This window comes from Anarhichas minor, unplaced genomic scaffold, assembly GCF_050575085.1.
Source record: "Anarhichas minor isolate MPS153535 unplaced genomic scaffold, ASM5057508v1 ptg000027l, whole genome shotgun sequence".
Classification (NCBI taxonomy): domain Eukaryota; kingdom Metazoa; phylum Chordata; class Actinopteri; order Perciformes; family Anarhichadidae; genus Anarhichas; species Anarhichas minor.
In genome coordinates, this window is record NW_027466473.1 from 20,357,628 (window position 1) to 20,372,862 (window position 15,235).

Genomic DNA, 15,235 nt, shown 5'->3' on the forward strand with positions numbered 1-15,235 from the left:
GAACAGAATTTTGTAATTAAATTATGTATTGAACAAATAGCTGTATAGCTTCTTTCAGTCTACTGATGAAAGCTTGAGTTGGGAGTCTGAGGACAGATGTATTTGTTTATTTTTGGCGTCTTGTTGGAGCGACTCAGAAACATGAAGATGACTCGCTGAGGTGCAGGAGAACCAGGCAGCATTCAACAACGTCTGGGTGAGAATACATCTGAGAGAGAACATAGACGAACTTAATTTAACATTGACAAGTAGGTGAAATCTGTAAGCAGGTTGTTTTTGGCAGCATGGGGAAAGCACTTTAACAAAGCTTTATCACATCAAACTGTCTTCAAACTATCAAATCCTTAATAGTGGGCCTGCCCTACTCTTTGTTTTGTAATAGAAGCACCAACATTGGGACATATAAAGCTTATATTAAAAAGAAATCTGTATTTTGGTCCATTGTAGATATTCTGATGACCACGGCAGATATTTTCCAAAATGGAGGTGATCGATCGGGAAAGGGCACAGACTACGGTGGCTGGTTGAAACTCCCCTTTCAGGAGTGGGGTTCCGCGGGTTACCCACGCCTCTTGGTGAAGGATAGACGCACGCTGATCAATGCAGTTGGGCACATGCAGCCCCATGCATACTGTATAAGAGCACAAACACCTGTCGTGACCGGGAAGCCTTTGGGTCTTTGTTACTCCAGGACAAACAAACCGATGTTCTCGACACTTTTCAAAGTTCTCCATTTGTTAGAAAATGTTGGATGTGCACAGACGGCCAAAAACGTGCGTACACTCGTGGAATGCAGCAAGCATACATCACGCCTAAGAACTCGCCACGAGTATCGTATAGTGTGTCATGAAAAGGTCATTTAAAGTCATATTAATATTATAAAAAAGCCATTGCAAGTCATGTGTCATTTAAAAAAAGGTCCTAACATAGTATGTCATAACAAGTCACAGTCATGGTATTGTAGGTCATTAAAAAGGACAAACGTTAGTGTAGGTGACTATCAGCAACTTTCCAGTAGTCACCGAGAGGCTAAGCATGGGAGATTAAACTTGCGGACGTGCTGGCTGTAACGATGGGGCCGCGAACGCCACCTAGAGGGCCGCAAAAAACTTTCACTTTTGCAACTGTGGGCCGGGAGGGCCGCGGGACCGCATAGGTTATCAATTGAAGACACCAGAGACGTTCTCCATGAGACGCTCAGTTACAATATAGCTTCCCACCACCTGGTGGCGGTAATGCGTAAGTCAGTTGTTTAACAAGCTACAATAAGCAGAAGAAGACACTCAGCTAGCCGCTATCCCAGGCATGGGCAAACTACGGCCGTTGGGCTTTTTAATCCGGCCCGTCAAATATTGGTACAAAATTGTCCAAACTATAATAAAGACACTGACTGAAAGTCAGTGGAGCATACTCAACCTCCAATTGCTCAGCTGTCTTATTTTGATATTAGTTGACCTTGTTCACTGTATATACCCACTTGTTTTGTCTTCATTCTACCATGTGCACACATCGCTTTCCAGCTATTCTAGTGTTCCTTTTTAATTGGTTTTACACTTTGCTTGCTCCCTGTTTTGCCCTTCTTGCTGTCTGGATTGGTTGACTCTAATTGGACTGATTATCAGTCCATGATCAGTTCATTTTTCAGTGAAGACATTTTTTGAACTGGCCATGTTGCCTGTGTGTGTGTGTGTGTTTTCTGTTAAATCCAGAACCATGGCAGTATAATTATAAAAATGCTATATTATCGTATGTAATAAAAAGTCATAGTATTGTATATCAATAAAAAAGTCATAGTATAGGATGTCGAAAAAAGTATAGTATGTCAAAAATTGAATATTATAGCATGTTGAAAAAAGTAGCTTTGATCTCTTAGAGCTGCAGGGCACGCATACATTTGAGCGTCCTTCAGGCTTTTCTGGACTGTGGACTCAAACGAAATTAGGATGCTTGAACAGCATTTGGTATTTAAAGATTTATTTATTCAACAAAAAGCTGTACAGTGGAAGTGCTTCTCTTAGTCTGCCGATGACAGATTCAGGTGAGGAATTGCTGGGAGGCTTTGAAGACCGAGGCATCGGTTCCGTATTTGCGGAGCAGATCTTTGGCCTTTTGTTGGAGCGACTCTGACACGGACGGTGAAGACTTACTGAGGTGCAGGAGAACCAGGCAGCATTCAACAACATCTGGGTGAGGATAGATCTGAGAGGACACAAAGACCTTATTGTTCACTAGCAGTGAGGACGAGGTGAAATCTGTATGCATGTTTTTGGCACTTCTTTAACAAAGCTTTAACACTTCAAAAAAGAAAGTTAAATCCGTAGGGAGTTTATTGCAAGCACAAATTAAACTCTTCCTAGATAATTTGAGTAATAATGTCTGATTTCTGTCCTCGTCATTCGAGGAACAAACAGGTGAGAATTTGTCACTCATCCTCAAATATCTGAGCGTGGCAAACAAGATATCAGATGTTGAAAAGTATGTGTGGGATCAAGTTTGTAAAAATATAATTTCAGTCAAAACTGACAGAGAAACTTGTATTTGCAGACAAGAATGCACTCTGAGGAGGTTGCCTCTCCTTCCTTCTCTAATCTCGTCCTGTATGTGTTGCGTAGGGAGCTGTACCTTGATGGTGTCCGGCAGGTCAACCAGCCGTTTCTGGTGTTCTGACATCTTGGTGGACAAAGAGAGCAGAGTCTCCTGCTCCTCGGGGCTGAGGGACAGAAAAGAGACAAGCTTAATTGAAGCTACCAAGCAGAATTTCTGGGGCGGGACCACATCCCAAACAAGCCACATTCTGCATTTCCAATGAATAGAGTTTTACTGTGGTTTTTGTACAGTATAACCATTTTTAAGTAGTTATTTTTCCTTTTCCTTTCTGCTACCGCTGGTAACGCAATATAGGTCTGCATAAGATCAACCGATTGTCTGCTGCATTAGCTTCCACCTTAATTGCACATCTGTTCTGTCATTAGTCATTCAGGTATTCATAGTTTCAAATCTGAAAAGTACAACGAATGAGTCATCATCATCCCTCACCGTTGGCCAGCATCACCGGACCCCTGGCTCTCCAACGGCTCTGCGGTGGTGGAGATCTGCGTGGGCGCGTCCTCCTCTTTCTCCCCAGAGTCGAGCTGCCCTCCCTGGGCTCTGCTGTGCTTCAGCACCATGGCCGCCAGCCGCTCCTGGATCTCGCTCACCGACCTCTGAGTGGCCTGACAGGCAGCGTGATGCTCAGACAGAAGCACGGACGCATCAAAGTCCAGTTTGTCACGACTCTGGGTCTCCGGGCTGACGCTCTCTTCTGTTGCATCTCCGTTCAGCGCTTTACCCTCCACCTCGTCCCCGGGACCGGAGTCAGCTGCTGGGGGGGGAAACCTGCTCTGGATGGAGTTGCTCCACCAGTGTTCATACAGGTGGTGGTAATCAACAAAAGCCTGCAGACTCTTAGCAGCAGCTTCGGGTTCCTCTTCTGTGTGATGAAGCACTTTGGAGTGTTTCCTGGAACAAACACTGACGTCATCTGATAGAAAAAAAGAGCGAAAGAGAATTACAGACGGTTGTGCGACAGCTTACAGCTCACAAAACCAAATAAATGCATTATGGCTACATGATTATTTATATTATGAATTAATCTATTGATTGATCATACAACTGCTTCATCTTAAAAATGCTAGAAATTAGCCATCACAAGTTCATACTACTTGTGGTACATTTGTGGTTACAAAAGAAATTCTGGCATCTAAATTATGATCAGTCACCACAGGGTGTCGCCATATCAACCAGAACATTCAGATTGATACTTGAGGCCTTAAAGATTGTGCACTTAAATGCTGACATGCAAATATATCTCTCTCTCTCTGAGAATAAAATGAAGAAGGATTTTGTGTTGCACCGAATCAGAACATGATGTTTGAGGAGACAGATGGACGTACTGTCAGGGAACAGCAGCCTGCAGAGCTCTGCGGAGACACCGAAGTGTCCGGCATCTCTGAGCCAGGCCACCGCCTGCCACAACTCCTTTATCAGCTGTCCATCATCGCCCAATAACCAGCTCAACACGGCACGGGTCAGATGGAGGGACGAGTACAGTTGCACCTGAGGACACGAGACCCAACAAAAACAGAAAGACAACAAGACTGAGTCAGATGAAAGGTTGGAATCACGAAGGTCAATTTATCAGACTTGCTTCCTCTCTAAACTCACTTGTAAAATGCTTCATGTAAATATTGAAATGAATGTTTTGTTTTTAACCAGCGTACATCTGAAAACGTGTGAAATCAATGACACAGTTTGGGGACCCCGCACCTGTCTGAGAGGAATGTTGGCGGTGGGTGTGGGACTCTCCGCAGACTTCAGCTCCTGCAGAAGAGCTCCGGCGCTGCGGTGTCCCGCGGAATCTCGTGAAACGCCAAACTGCTTCTCCCACGCGTCTCTCACTTGGTCCTGGATGCTGACGTGGTGACTGGAGGCACGGGGCTGAGCAGCAGCTTCAGAGTCTGCCAGCATCGCCGTCATCAGCGCAGCGACGCAGAGGTGCAGCCTGTGAACCTGCAGAAGGTTGAGACAATTCTTCACTTCCATGATTTTCCCAAAGGCAAAATGTATTTTCAGATCCTATCTCAAAAGGTCAAGCCTTCTTATTTAATGTCTTTTTATAATTCCCAAGATTTATTTTGCTTGTTATGTTGTAGACTTAGAATTCAAACAGTGATGTTTCCTTCTCAAAATTGAAAACAGTTAAAAAAATAAAATGATTGGTGTTGCATTAAAGTTTTACTGACCAGCAGGCTCTCCTGTGAGCTCAGGACCTCCTGGGCTCCGATCCAGTCCTGAGCAGCAGCCAGGTCTTTAGCACACCTCAGCGCCAGCGACTGAGCCAGAGCGACCTCTCCCGAGATCCTCGCTAGACCGGCCGCTGTCCTCAGCGAGGGGACGTCGTTCTTCCTGGCGATGACTTTAGCGGCGTCGAAACTGGCCCCAGCAGCCAGGTAACTGAAAGACACCGTGAACGGAAAAGGACAAGTTTAAACAATTCATATTAAATGCCAATGTAAACGAGAGGGAACGGCACGAGGAGGCAACGATACCATAGAGATTTCCAGTTCTCACCATTTAGCGGCTGCGGAGAAATGTCCGTCCTTCTCCAGCGTGGCGGCCCAGCAGGTGTACAGCTCCTTCAGGACGGGCTCGTCTGCTGGCAGCCTGGCTTTGACCAGAGCTATGGCCTCCCTGACATTCAACACACACACAGACAGATCTCTTCTGTTAGCATACAAACAAACATCAGCTGGAGAAGGCACTGGAAACAAGACATGTCGAGATCAGCATTACAGTTCAAAATGAAAAGAATGAAACCCTGCAAAGCTGAAATAGACGAGGACTTTCATTTTATAATCCTTTTGTAGCTCAACAAATAGTGCAAAGCAAACAAACTTTGCGTACCACTCTGCAAGTATATGACCAAAATAATATGACAAAAAGAAGCAAATAGTCACTTATTGTTATTAAAAACTAAAAGATGAACCTGTAGAGCTTGTGAGAGCGCAGCAGGTCGACGGCCTCGTACAGCTTGTTGATGGACAGCAGGTGGGACGCTGCCTTCAGGTACTGCTCCTGCAGACACAGCTGCTTGACGAAGGCCTCCACGGTCCGGCTCCACACCTCGAACCCGGCTGGAGGAGGAACAAGAATTGTTACAATATCCTGAAGCCTCCGAATGTTGTATTCCACCAGCTTTGAACATTAATGCAATGTCACTTTATCGTCATACGACTACTGATTCTATGTGTAATTTATCAGGCTTGCACAGCCAAGTTTCCTCTGTTTGACAACCTACCTGAATCCTGACTGTTTGTTAGATTTAGGTTTCTCTGTGTAACCAGCCTCTGGTGCACATCTGAGGCGCTTTTCTTAAATAACACGTAAGCTTAAGATCAATGTCAAATGAATTTAACACGAGCCTGTACCCATGGGGGCGATGGACAGCAGGTGGTCACTCAGCTCTCCTTTCTCTGTGGCGAGCTGCAGCGCCCCCTCCAGGTCTCCGCTCCACAGCCGCAGGTACACCACCGAGTCGTGGTGCCCCGCCTCCACGTGGCCCACCTCTGGAGAACAAGAGACAGACGACTTCACCGACAACATCGGACATCTTCACCCCATTTAAGCCTTCTTCTAATACTCCAATTCCTGACATGAACACTGATTTAGTGGCTGAATGAGCCACCGTGAGCACGCTCAAAGTATCTAAAAGGTGTCTATTACTTTGAAACTATAAATGGGCAGATTAACATAGTAAGGAAAATAAATCCCTGAAGGACATGTTTTATTAAACTGCTCTGTGATTTTAAAGAGTGGACATACATCACATTCTCGAGGCTGAATAAAACAACATACCTTCTGCCTCAAACATGCGATACAGAGCCTGTCTGTCAGAGAAGAGGCCCAGATGGATGTGGTCTCCTTGGCCTGGGACGCACCCTGCAGGGGGAGCTGGGAACCACACACACACAGTCCAGTTAATACATGTCTAAACCATCTCTCTCTCTGTACTAGAAGCACTGTGAGAACCAATAAACTGAAGCAAGCATCTCCATAGCAGGCGGAGTTTTACCACTGCTGTGTCTGACGGAGGCCAGAGTGATGCAGTCCTGCAGCAGATCCTCTTTGGGCCGATGGTCCATGGAGGTGCTGAGGGGCAGCATGGAGCGAGGCTTCTTCTTCTTCAGCAAGTTTAGGTCTGGAGACACACACAGAGGCACCCTTACAGTTACATGCATGCACCCAATGTAAAGAAATACATTCAGCTGAAGCTGTTTTTATAGGATTGAAGTACGTACCTGGTTTGTCTTTGCTTTTTACGGCAGTGAAAGGTTTCCTCTGCATCTCAAAAGTGACTGAAACTTAATTTCAGAATTACGTTAGCTATACACTTAACAATCTTGTGTTTTTTTCTTTTCCAATCCGTAACAGCTACTCTCTTACCTGATGGAGGTACAGGACTGTTCGTTGAGCTGACCTCATCTTCCTCATCTTCACCAGACAGCTCCTGCCCCGTCGCCACCTTCTCTCCTCCGGCGACTGGCTCTCCGTTCGTCTCTGGCGGCGCGGCTCCTCCGGCCCCCGGCGCCTTCTTGTTCTTCCTCTTCTGCTTGGGATTGGTCTTCATCTTCTCCCTCAGGTCGACCATCTTTTTCCCTGAGAGGAGAAGCGTTTGAACGTTACGGTCCGCTGGTTACACCAACAGGCAGAAAGAGAACTTGTTGAGGGTTAGGGGTTCTGGGTGTTTTCAAGACAGGCATTTACCTTTGGGTGGCTTTGTAAACTCTTGTTTGGAGACTTTCCACTCCTGCAGGGTGAAGTCCTTCCCTCCGGTCCAGATCACATCCGGATCGTCAGGCGACCAGTCCACGCACAGCAGATACCCAAGATGACCCCGGTAGTTGGAGACAGCCGCCTCCTGCAGCACATCCCACACCTGAACAGTAAAAATATTCAGAATCAAGATGCTGGTGCATCTGACAGGAACATTATCATGGTCGTCCACCCATGATGCTGGCCTGGTACTGACCTGAGCTGTGCCATCGTACGAGACGGTGACCAGCCGGGCTTCGTGGTGTGGACTCCAGGCCATGCCGGTGATTTTAGATGTATGACCGCAAAGCCTGCGATACGGCTCCGTCAACACCACGGGGCTTTCTGGAGGATTCTCTGTGCCCGGGGGAAACACAAATGTCAACACCTACCGAGCTTTTATAATGCTTCATATCGAAGATGTGAGTCTACTCCTCGGGTTCACGGAAAAAATGCAAGCTCTCAACAAATAGTGCGGACTGGATAATACAATGCGTTTGAGGTCGGCCCCCCCCCACCTATGATGGAGCGGAGATCGTGCACGTAGACGGTGGCGTTGCTGGAGCCCGATGCCAGGAGGCAGTGCAGCTCTGGCGGGGAGTCGTGGTCGTGATGCCACCGCAACGTGTTGATGATCTTGTGGTGCTGCTGGACGCTGCACAGCAGCTTCAGACTGGGAGCCTCATACACTTCAATGCACCTGCAGCCGCGATCACGTGGTCAGACAAAGGAAGAAACGGGGATCACAAGAACTTCACGAGGAAGGAAATCATCGTACCAGAGAGCTGCGTCTTTTAGGTTTTACTGTGAATGAGTCTGGTTCAGGATGTTTAAGTGTTGTGATGAGTCCTCGTGACATTCAATCATAAACTCAGAATGTGACCTAGTTAGCAGAGTACAATCTTTCACACAGAAACAACTCCATTGTCCTGTAGCCTAAAGACTACAGACTAGACAGTTGGTCCCTCACAGGACTCCACAGGCTGGTGGTGTATGAGGACGCGGGTCAGGCCCGTTCCGTCACTCACCCGTCCTCATTGCCGATGGCGACCACTTTCCCATCTGGCTTCCAGCTGAAGTCGGTGTGTGGAGACAGCTTGTGCTGTTGGGAAGCAGAGCTCACCTTCATAACCTATTCAAATCACCTCCATTTACATTCAGCAGAAAAAACATGAAACATGAAACAAACTGTCGCAGTCGGGAGCGCCGGCCATGAGATCGGCTCCATTAAAGCTTTGACAGGTCTGTGAACTTCTCATGGGACTTTTACTTAGTTTCTTCCCCACCTAGAGGATGTGTGTATCAGGTGCTATTGTGGCTAACAGGTGGTTCACTAAAGGGGTTCTGAAGTCTGTGCGTGGATGTAAGAAGACACAAAGAAGATAAATGTGAAAGGTCCTCAATTAAAAGATAACAGGAACACCAATTCAATTCTCTTAATATGCATATACTTATTGTTTTACTGCTTATCCTAAGAGCTCAGTGCTGGGTGTCACAACTGACTGCTGCCATCTTGTTTATCCTTAACATTTTTAAAAGCTACTTGTATCCATTTGAAAATAGGTTGGTCCCTTGTGTGCACACACCATCCAGTGGTTTGCTTTCTGATGACATCTCAAGAGAACCGCTGCAGGATTTAGAACAAACCTAAAACGATCATTTTCCCTGCATGGACCCAAACAGCTCGACCTACTTTGCTGTTGCATGAAGTTATTTAATGAGAGCATCTAACACTATGGTGTGTGGTTCAATGAGCAGATCATTGCACTAACCCGCATTGAAAAAGCATGAAGTTAACCACTGATGTGGTGACCATGTCAGAGAATGACATGGTCACCACATCAACACCCCTCCCACCTTGATGTTGTTGGTGTCTCGGATCAGTTTGTCGATGTCCGAGGCCTCTCCGCTCAGCTTGGACGGATCGTGCTGCAGGATGATGCCTTCGCCGGCGCAGCTGTACAGGCTGAGGGACGGCTTTCCTCCTGCTGCCCCTGAACGTCACGCACAGAAAACAAACACACAGCTATTGATATGAACCGTTTAACACCTACGCACCCTTCAATGTAGTCCAGACGTGATCCTGTACAAGTTGAAAATATACTCTGGGCACCCCGCTGAAAAATATGTTACAAGTAGCGCTCAGTGTGCAGAGAATGTGAAGGTAACAAACAATAAGTGACATACAGAGACGAAGCAGCTGGACCTAATTTTCCTCTGCACACCTATTGTAAGTCACCCCAACGACCTGAGCCAATGAGATCACAGAACTCCACCAGAAACATGTAGTGATCTGAGCCGGTGTCAAGTTAAACAAATAAGTGGCTTCTTTTGTTCGTTTTGGGAGCTTTCAGCAGATTGTTGGCACGGCAACAATCGTGTTTACGGCTTGGAAGCCGAGCGACTGATGTGGTAATCAAAATGTCATCTGCCGACAGCTGGTGAAATTAACTTCCCAGGTCTAGATTTCCCCACGAGCGACCGAAGAGGGAGGGCGGTGAGCAGTAAGTGTTATCTCAGCTCATTCAATTACAGAGTCAATTACAAAAAGGGCGTGCGGAGATGTTGGGGCTTTTTCGCTGACTCTGCGGGTTTTTCCGGCGTCCCACCGCCAACGTTTTTGCTGGGTCGGGGCGTTTGGAGAAAACAGCAGCAGTTGCTAAGAGTTCATTAGGAACTTACCAAACGACATCGGGGGGACTGCGGGTCCCCAGGCCAGTGTGTACACCGTTTTCCTGTGATAGGAGCTCGATATCTGAGGAGGCCTGGGAGGAGATGAAGCAGAACAAAAGCCCAGTCAGGAATGCATGACATAGATAGCTGCAGGACAATGGCACTCGGGGGAATCACGTCATTATGTGAAAAATCCACCAGGTCCCGAGCAAAAAAAAAAAAAACAAGCAATAATCTGACTTCATGGCAGTTAAAGATCATTCACATAATGATTTTTAAAAGGCACTCTTTGGGTTTTTATTGTAGAAGAAACAAAAGTTATGTTTATTTTCACGAAGCAGATTTCTGAGTATATTAAACAATGCATTCTTTATATCTATGTTTGTATGCTACCGGTCTTCTTTACTGCCTCTGTAGGCACTTTGGCCAGCTGGGTAAAAACGTTAACGTATTAAACTGGAGTGAAGTTGTATGTGTGGACTGCTGTGAGAAAGTGTTGGAGACTCACACATTGTGTTGTTTATGTTTTTTTCTTTTGAAATACCGCTCCTGTTAAGCACTCTGTGACTTTTGTCTGTGAAAAGCTCTTTATAAATACATTATACTTCCTTCAAACCAAAAGGAAAATTTAAATAATGACTTCACCTGTTTGAGAAGACTTCGAAGATTCCAACCTTGCCGTCGTCTGTTCCAAAAGACAAGGATCCTTCTTTTGTCGGGTGCCACGCCAGCTGCAGCAAAATAACAAGTTTATAGATAACCTTAATCTTAGATGTGTCATTTCTGAAATTAGGTAAAAAAAGAAAAATTTTACAAGGAAAATGAAACTAAGCCAAAACATCTTACCGCCGTGACCTTGGACTTGATGCCCTGCCAGAAGCACCTGGTGTCGTACTGGTTTTGGGTGGTCAGTGTGTTCCACACCCGGATCATGCTGTCACCGACGCCCAGCGCCAGACACCCTGCACCCACGGGGGAGAAGGTCAGGGCGTAGACGAAGCCGCCCAGGGTGGGCAGAGTCCAGCAGCAGTCCAGAGAGGCCAGGTCCCAGCATTTAATCTGGAACACAAATTAAAGTCAGATGCTACACTCCTCCGATAAGTCAAAGGCCTTTTTGGAAACAATAAGAGAGTGGTAAACTTTGCATTAAGCTCATTATTAAATAGAAGGTGACCCACCTCTCTGTCCATGGAGGTGCTGATGAGCAGCTCTCTGTCGTCCTGCAGGCAGACTGAACTCATGTTGAAGATGATCCTGTTGTGGTTCTGTCCCTCTGAAGACGTCCCAAACAGAGTCCACCTCTGCTTCCCTGTCCTGGTCAAGTCCCACATCACCAACTCCCCACTGGGAACGAACACACACACACACACACACACGCACACACACACACACACTTAAGGGTTTATAAAGGCAAAACTACTGGTCACATGTATGTTTTCAAACAAACGCTGCTGAAGATACTACTGAGCTCTGCTGTTGTCATGTTTCATCAGGCTCCCTCTGATGTTTCCATTGATAAGACCTGTGTGTGTGTGTGTGTGTGTGTGCGTGCGTGCATGTACCCGAAGCAGCTGGACACGAGTTGTGTTGGTCGTCCCTTCGGCCAGTGGACGTGGAGCCAGAGTCTCTCTTTGACACCGGGGTCGACTGCAGAGCCTCTTTTCTTCAGAAAAGGCAGCTTCAGAGTCATCACACCTGCAGGGGGCAGAAGATGAGAGGATTCAGAGGATCAGCGATTTCACTCGCTCAGCGGTGGCATTTTAGTTAGATTTGAGCTGCTTGTCTTAAATTTATTTATTTTTATTGGAGAAATACAGTGAACATTTAGCTTTTGTTTGACACTAAAATAATACACTCAGAATTACTTCTCTTTGTTTTCCTGAACATTGACAGGATGAAAATGAATTAACATTTTTCTTTATTATAAATGAACAATTGAATCAATATGTTTTCAGGTTTCTTGATGACCCACAGATACCTTGTGAAGGCTTTTTCACTTTGCCACGAATAGTCATCAGGACATATTAATGAATGAGCCATTCATTTGCAGCTCAAACCACCTAGTAGGAATCTCTTACTTTTTCCCTTCGCTGAGCTCCAGATCCTCATCGTCTGGTCTTTGCTCCCAGATGCAAGATAGCAGCCCTTCTCGTCTCCTGCTGACCCTCCACCGGTTGCTGTATGATGGAAAAGATGCATGACAAAATTGAATAACCTTTTTTTCCAGTCAAAATGTATTTATTTTTGCAGAACTAACATTAAAAAAGAGGAAATAGGACTGGTGTTATTTTTTAATGACTGCACACCGCTACCTTCCATGTCCTCAGGTCTGCTGAAAAGGGCATCCTCGCTGGCCATCGGCGACCACGCCAGCGAGTGGATCTCATCTTCATGTCCACGGAGACGGTGCATCACCTCGCCTTTCTTACTCACATCAATCAGCACGATCATCCCATCTTTGTACCTTCGACAGACCGATGACAGCACCGTCACAATCACCGACACTTATATTCTATTTTGATTTTGCAGCTAAAAGGTTGAATTCGACTAAACTTTAGACATGTTTTCTACTTTCATCTAGGTATCATAACCAAACTAAACCCCACTGAAACATGTCTTAATTTTGTTTCAGATTATAATTTCTGGACTTTGTTTAAAGAAAACAAATGATAGAGTGGTGATCCCGCAGAGTGGACTGTGCTCTCTGTGCTCTTCTTACCCCACAGCCACAGAGCTCCAGGTGTGAGGGGAGCAGGTGAGGCAGAAGATGGTCCTGGGCTCTGGGAAGAAGCTGGCGGTGTCTCCTGTGTTGTACCAGTGACAGACCACAATGCCCTTCTCGTCCCCTGACACCACCAGGTTTTTGTCCACCGGCGACCAGTGCACCGCTGCGACCGGGCTCTGTGTGTGTGGAAAACAACAACTGGGGTGACATCCTGTTGAAACGATATGGCAAATGTACTTTACTAATCAGGCTCCGGTACAGTTTCTTATGGTGGTCAGACTGCTGTTTCCAAGCTTGTTCTAACTTAAGGGGAAATTAACTGGACGGAAACATACTTTGTTCATTGAAATTGTAACATTTACAAACACTTTATTATTCTCCTGAACACCTGATTAGTAATTTAGCCTCTTGCCTTTCTGAATGGATTTACAGTAATCAGTTTTACGGTTGGGCTTGTTTATGAATAGATATTTAGAGCTATTGAGGCACTGAATCTGTTCTCATAGATGGAAGCATAACCGTCCTGTCCGTCTGTGGCTTTCATTGTTCAGATCAAGCCAGACGACAGAGAAATTATCCCTTGAAGGCATAATTTGAAGCAAATAATGGAAACCAAATAAGCAATGCCCTTCCTAACCTCGACAACTGCTATAAAAATGCCCCCGAGAGAGACTGAGCTGCTGTAGAGGAGCAGCTAGAAATCGGTGCCGTCTGTCTCCCTCCACATCCTGTCGAGCTCAGACGGTTAGCTTTCTCTCTCCAGACCGGGTCAGCAGCCCACTCTCGCCACGACAGCACAAAACATGTAAAGCACATTTGTGTGACAGCACAGCTGACAGGCTCCTCTATCTGAATCATCACCTCTAAAAGAACCTGAAGAGAAAGACTGCTTCAGCTTCAGAACCGAGACAGCAAGCCTCCTGGTTACCTCTGCTGCTGCAGAGCTGACTGCGGCCTGCAGGGGGCGCCGGCGCAGCGTGAAAACACACCGTTTCTTGTTGCAATGACACAACAGAACAGGAAAGTCGACCCTCACCTGATGAGCTGCATGCTCCCTTATTAAAGCCTTGCTGTCCGAGTCCCAGAAGCGAACGGCCCCGTCACTGGAGGAGCTGACGCAGATGTGACTCTGTCCTGCATGCTGACAGAATGAAAAGCCCGACACCAAGTCTTTATGGCCGACAAGCTCACCTGAAAAACACAGGGATGTCAGCGTCTTATGGTGAAGGTAGAATATGATGGATTAGAAAAGGGGCCACAATACACCAAAAATAAGGAATAGTCCTCTGACGACTCCGCTTGATTGAATCACAAGAAAGAGATTAGAATCTCAAATCACACAGGCAAACTGAAGACATGTAGCTTAAGACATTTTTCAATAAAGTAGCACTGATATTTCATATGAAATAAAAGTATAAGGTCCTCTGTGGCTCTGGACAAGCTTCCCAAAGTCTGAGAAAATGACGTGATGATCTCATTGTGACATCATCACTGTTAGCTGGGTTTGGGGATTGTGACTTCAAATATAAAACATGCATTAAAAAGTGGAGGTGTGTGGAGTCTCATGAAATATGCTGTTGAGTTGCATTGTGGGAATTATAGGATCCAGTCTTTTTTATTTGTTTGTACTGAAAGTCAAGATGAACTTGTCTTGAACTAGAACTTTACTGCTTTGATTTTGGCAAATCTTTTTTTATTGTTTTAATCTGTCTCTTGCAGGTCCCCAGACTTTGTTTAAGTGCAATAATGCATCACTAGAGAACCCCTTTAATTGATGAGCTATGTATTCTAAAAACAGTGAACAATGCCCATCACAATGTTCCAGTGTCCAAGAGGACGTCTTTAAGTTGCTTATTTTGTCTGACCAGCAGCTCAAAAAGATCTGTTAGTCGAACTTAAGTATATCTGTTAAGCCAAATATCTAATAGGCTTTTCTATGATTGACTGACTTATTAATCACCCAATAATGTCAGCACTAGACTGTGCATGTTGCCAATCCAGCCAGGTGATCAGATGTCTGTTTCCCTTCCATTACTCGACCCCACGAGCTGAAATCAACACACTTGAGGTGATCTGATCACCTGCAAGTTAACGTTTAGCCTTATAGAGGCTGGAGGATAAGTACCTGAGTGACCGTGTCTGTGTGTATGTGATGTACAGCACCAGCAGTCTCACCTGTAACCCTGCAGGAAGATGCAGATACGTCAATCAAAAAGATGACGTTTTTGGCTCCGACGCCCAACAAACCGCTGCTGTTGACGTCGCTGCTGCGGGAGCAGTACCAGTTGGGGGAGGCGGGAAGCGACCTTTCGTGCATGGCGGCTCGGGTCGTTTAACGTTCACTAATTCTCTAATAAAGTCTGATAAAGCCAAACCAAACTTCTCACATGTTAGCTGCACTGTCGTAGCAACTACATTACCGGCCGTACGGACAGCGTGGTGTCGTAAATCCTGCAAGTGCCGGGTACGGAATCCTAGTTGGGACAA

The 15,235-nt window shown here is 45.9% G+C and overlaps 1 protein-coding gene across 2 annotated transcripts; it reads right to left on the reverse strand.

Moving 5' to 3' along the window:
• Window positions 1–1,957: 1,957 nt before the first annotated feature.
• Window positions 1,958–15,185, reverse strand: gemin5 (gem (nuclear organelle) associated protein 5). Of its 2 annotated transcripts, none has more exons than XM_076102141.1 (28): window positions 14,924–15,185; window positions 13,785–13,939; window positions 12,743–12,924; window positions 12,336–12,487; window positions 12,102–12,200; window positions 11,586–11,718; window positions 11,202–11,367; window positions 10,870–11,082; window positions 10,669–10,754; window positions 10,033–10,115; window positions 9,208–9,344; window positions 8,379–8,452; window positions 7,869–8,050; window positions 7,568–7,707; window positions 7,303–7,474; window positions 6,982–7,194; window positions 6,837–6,899; window positions 6,611–6,736; window positions 6,394–6,489; window positions 5,967–6,104; window positions 5,525–5,672; window positions 5,110–5,229; window positions 4,782–4,992; window positions 4,306–4,548; window positions 3,933–4,095; window positions 3,037–3,520; window positions 2,623–2,710; window positions 1,958–2,199 (listed from the first exon to the last, which is right to left on the reverse strand). In XM_076102141.1, the coding sequence occupies exons 1-28, from the start codon at window positions 15,063–15,065 to the stop codon at window positions 2,035–2,037; spliced, it is 4,374 nt and encodes a 1,457-aa protein (XP_075958256.1). In that variant the 5' UTR covers window positions 15,066–15,185; the 3' UTR covers window positions 1,958–2,034. The 2 variants fall into 2 exon arrangements, with proteins under 2 accessions (XP_075958256.1, XP_075958255.1); XM_076102140.1 differs by having other exon boundaries at window positions 12,330–12,487.
• Between the last annotated feature and the right edge of the window lie 50 nt (window positions 15,186–15,235).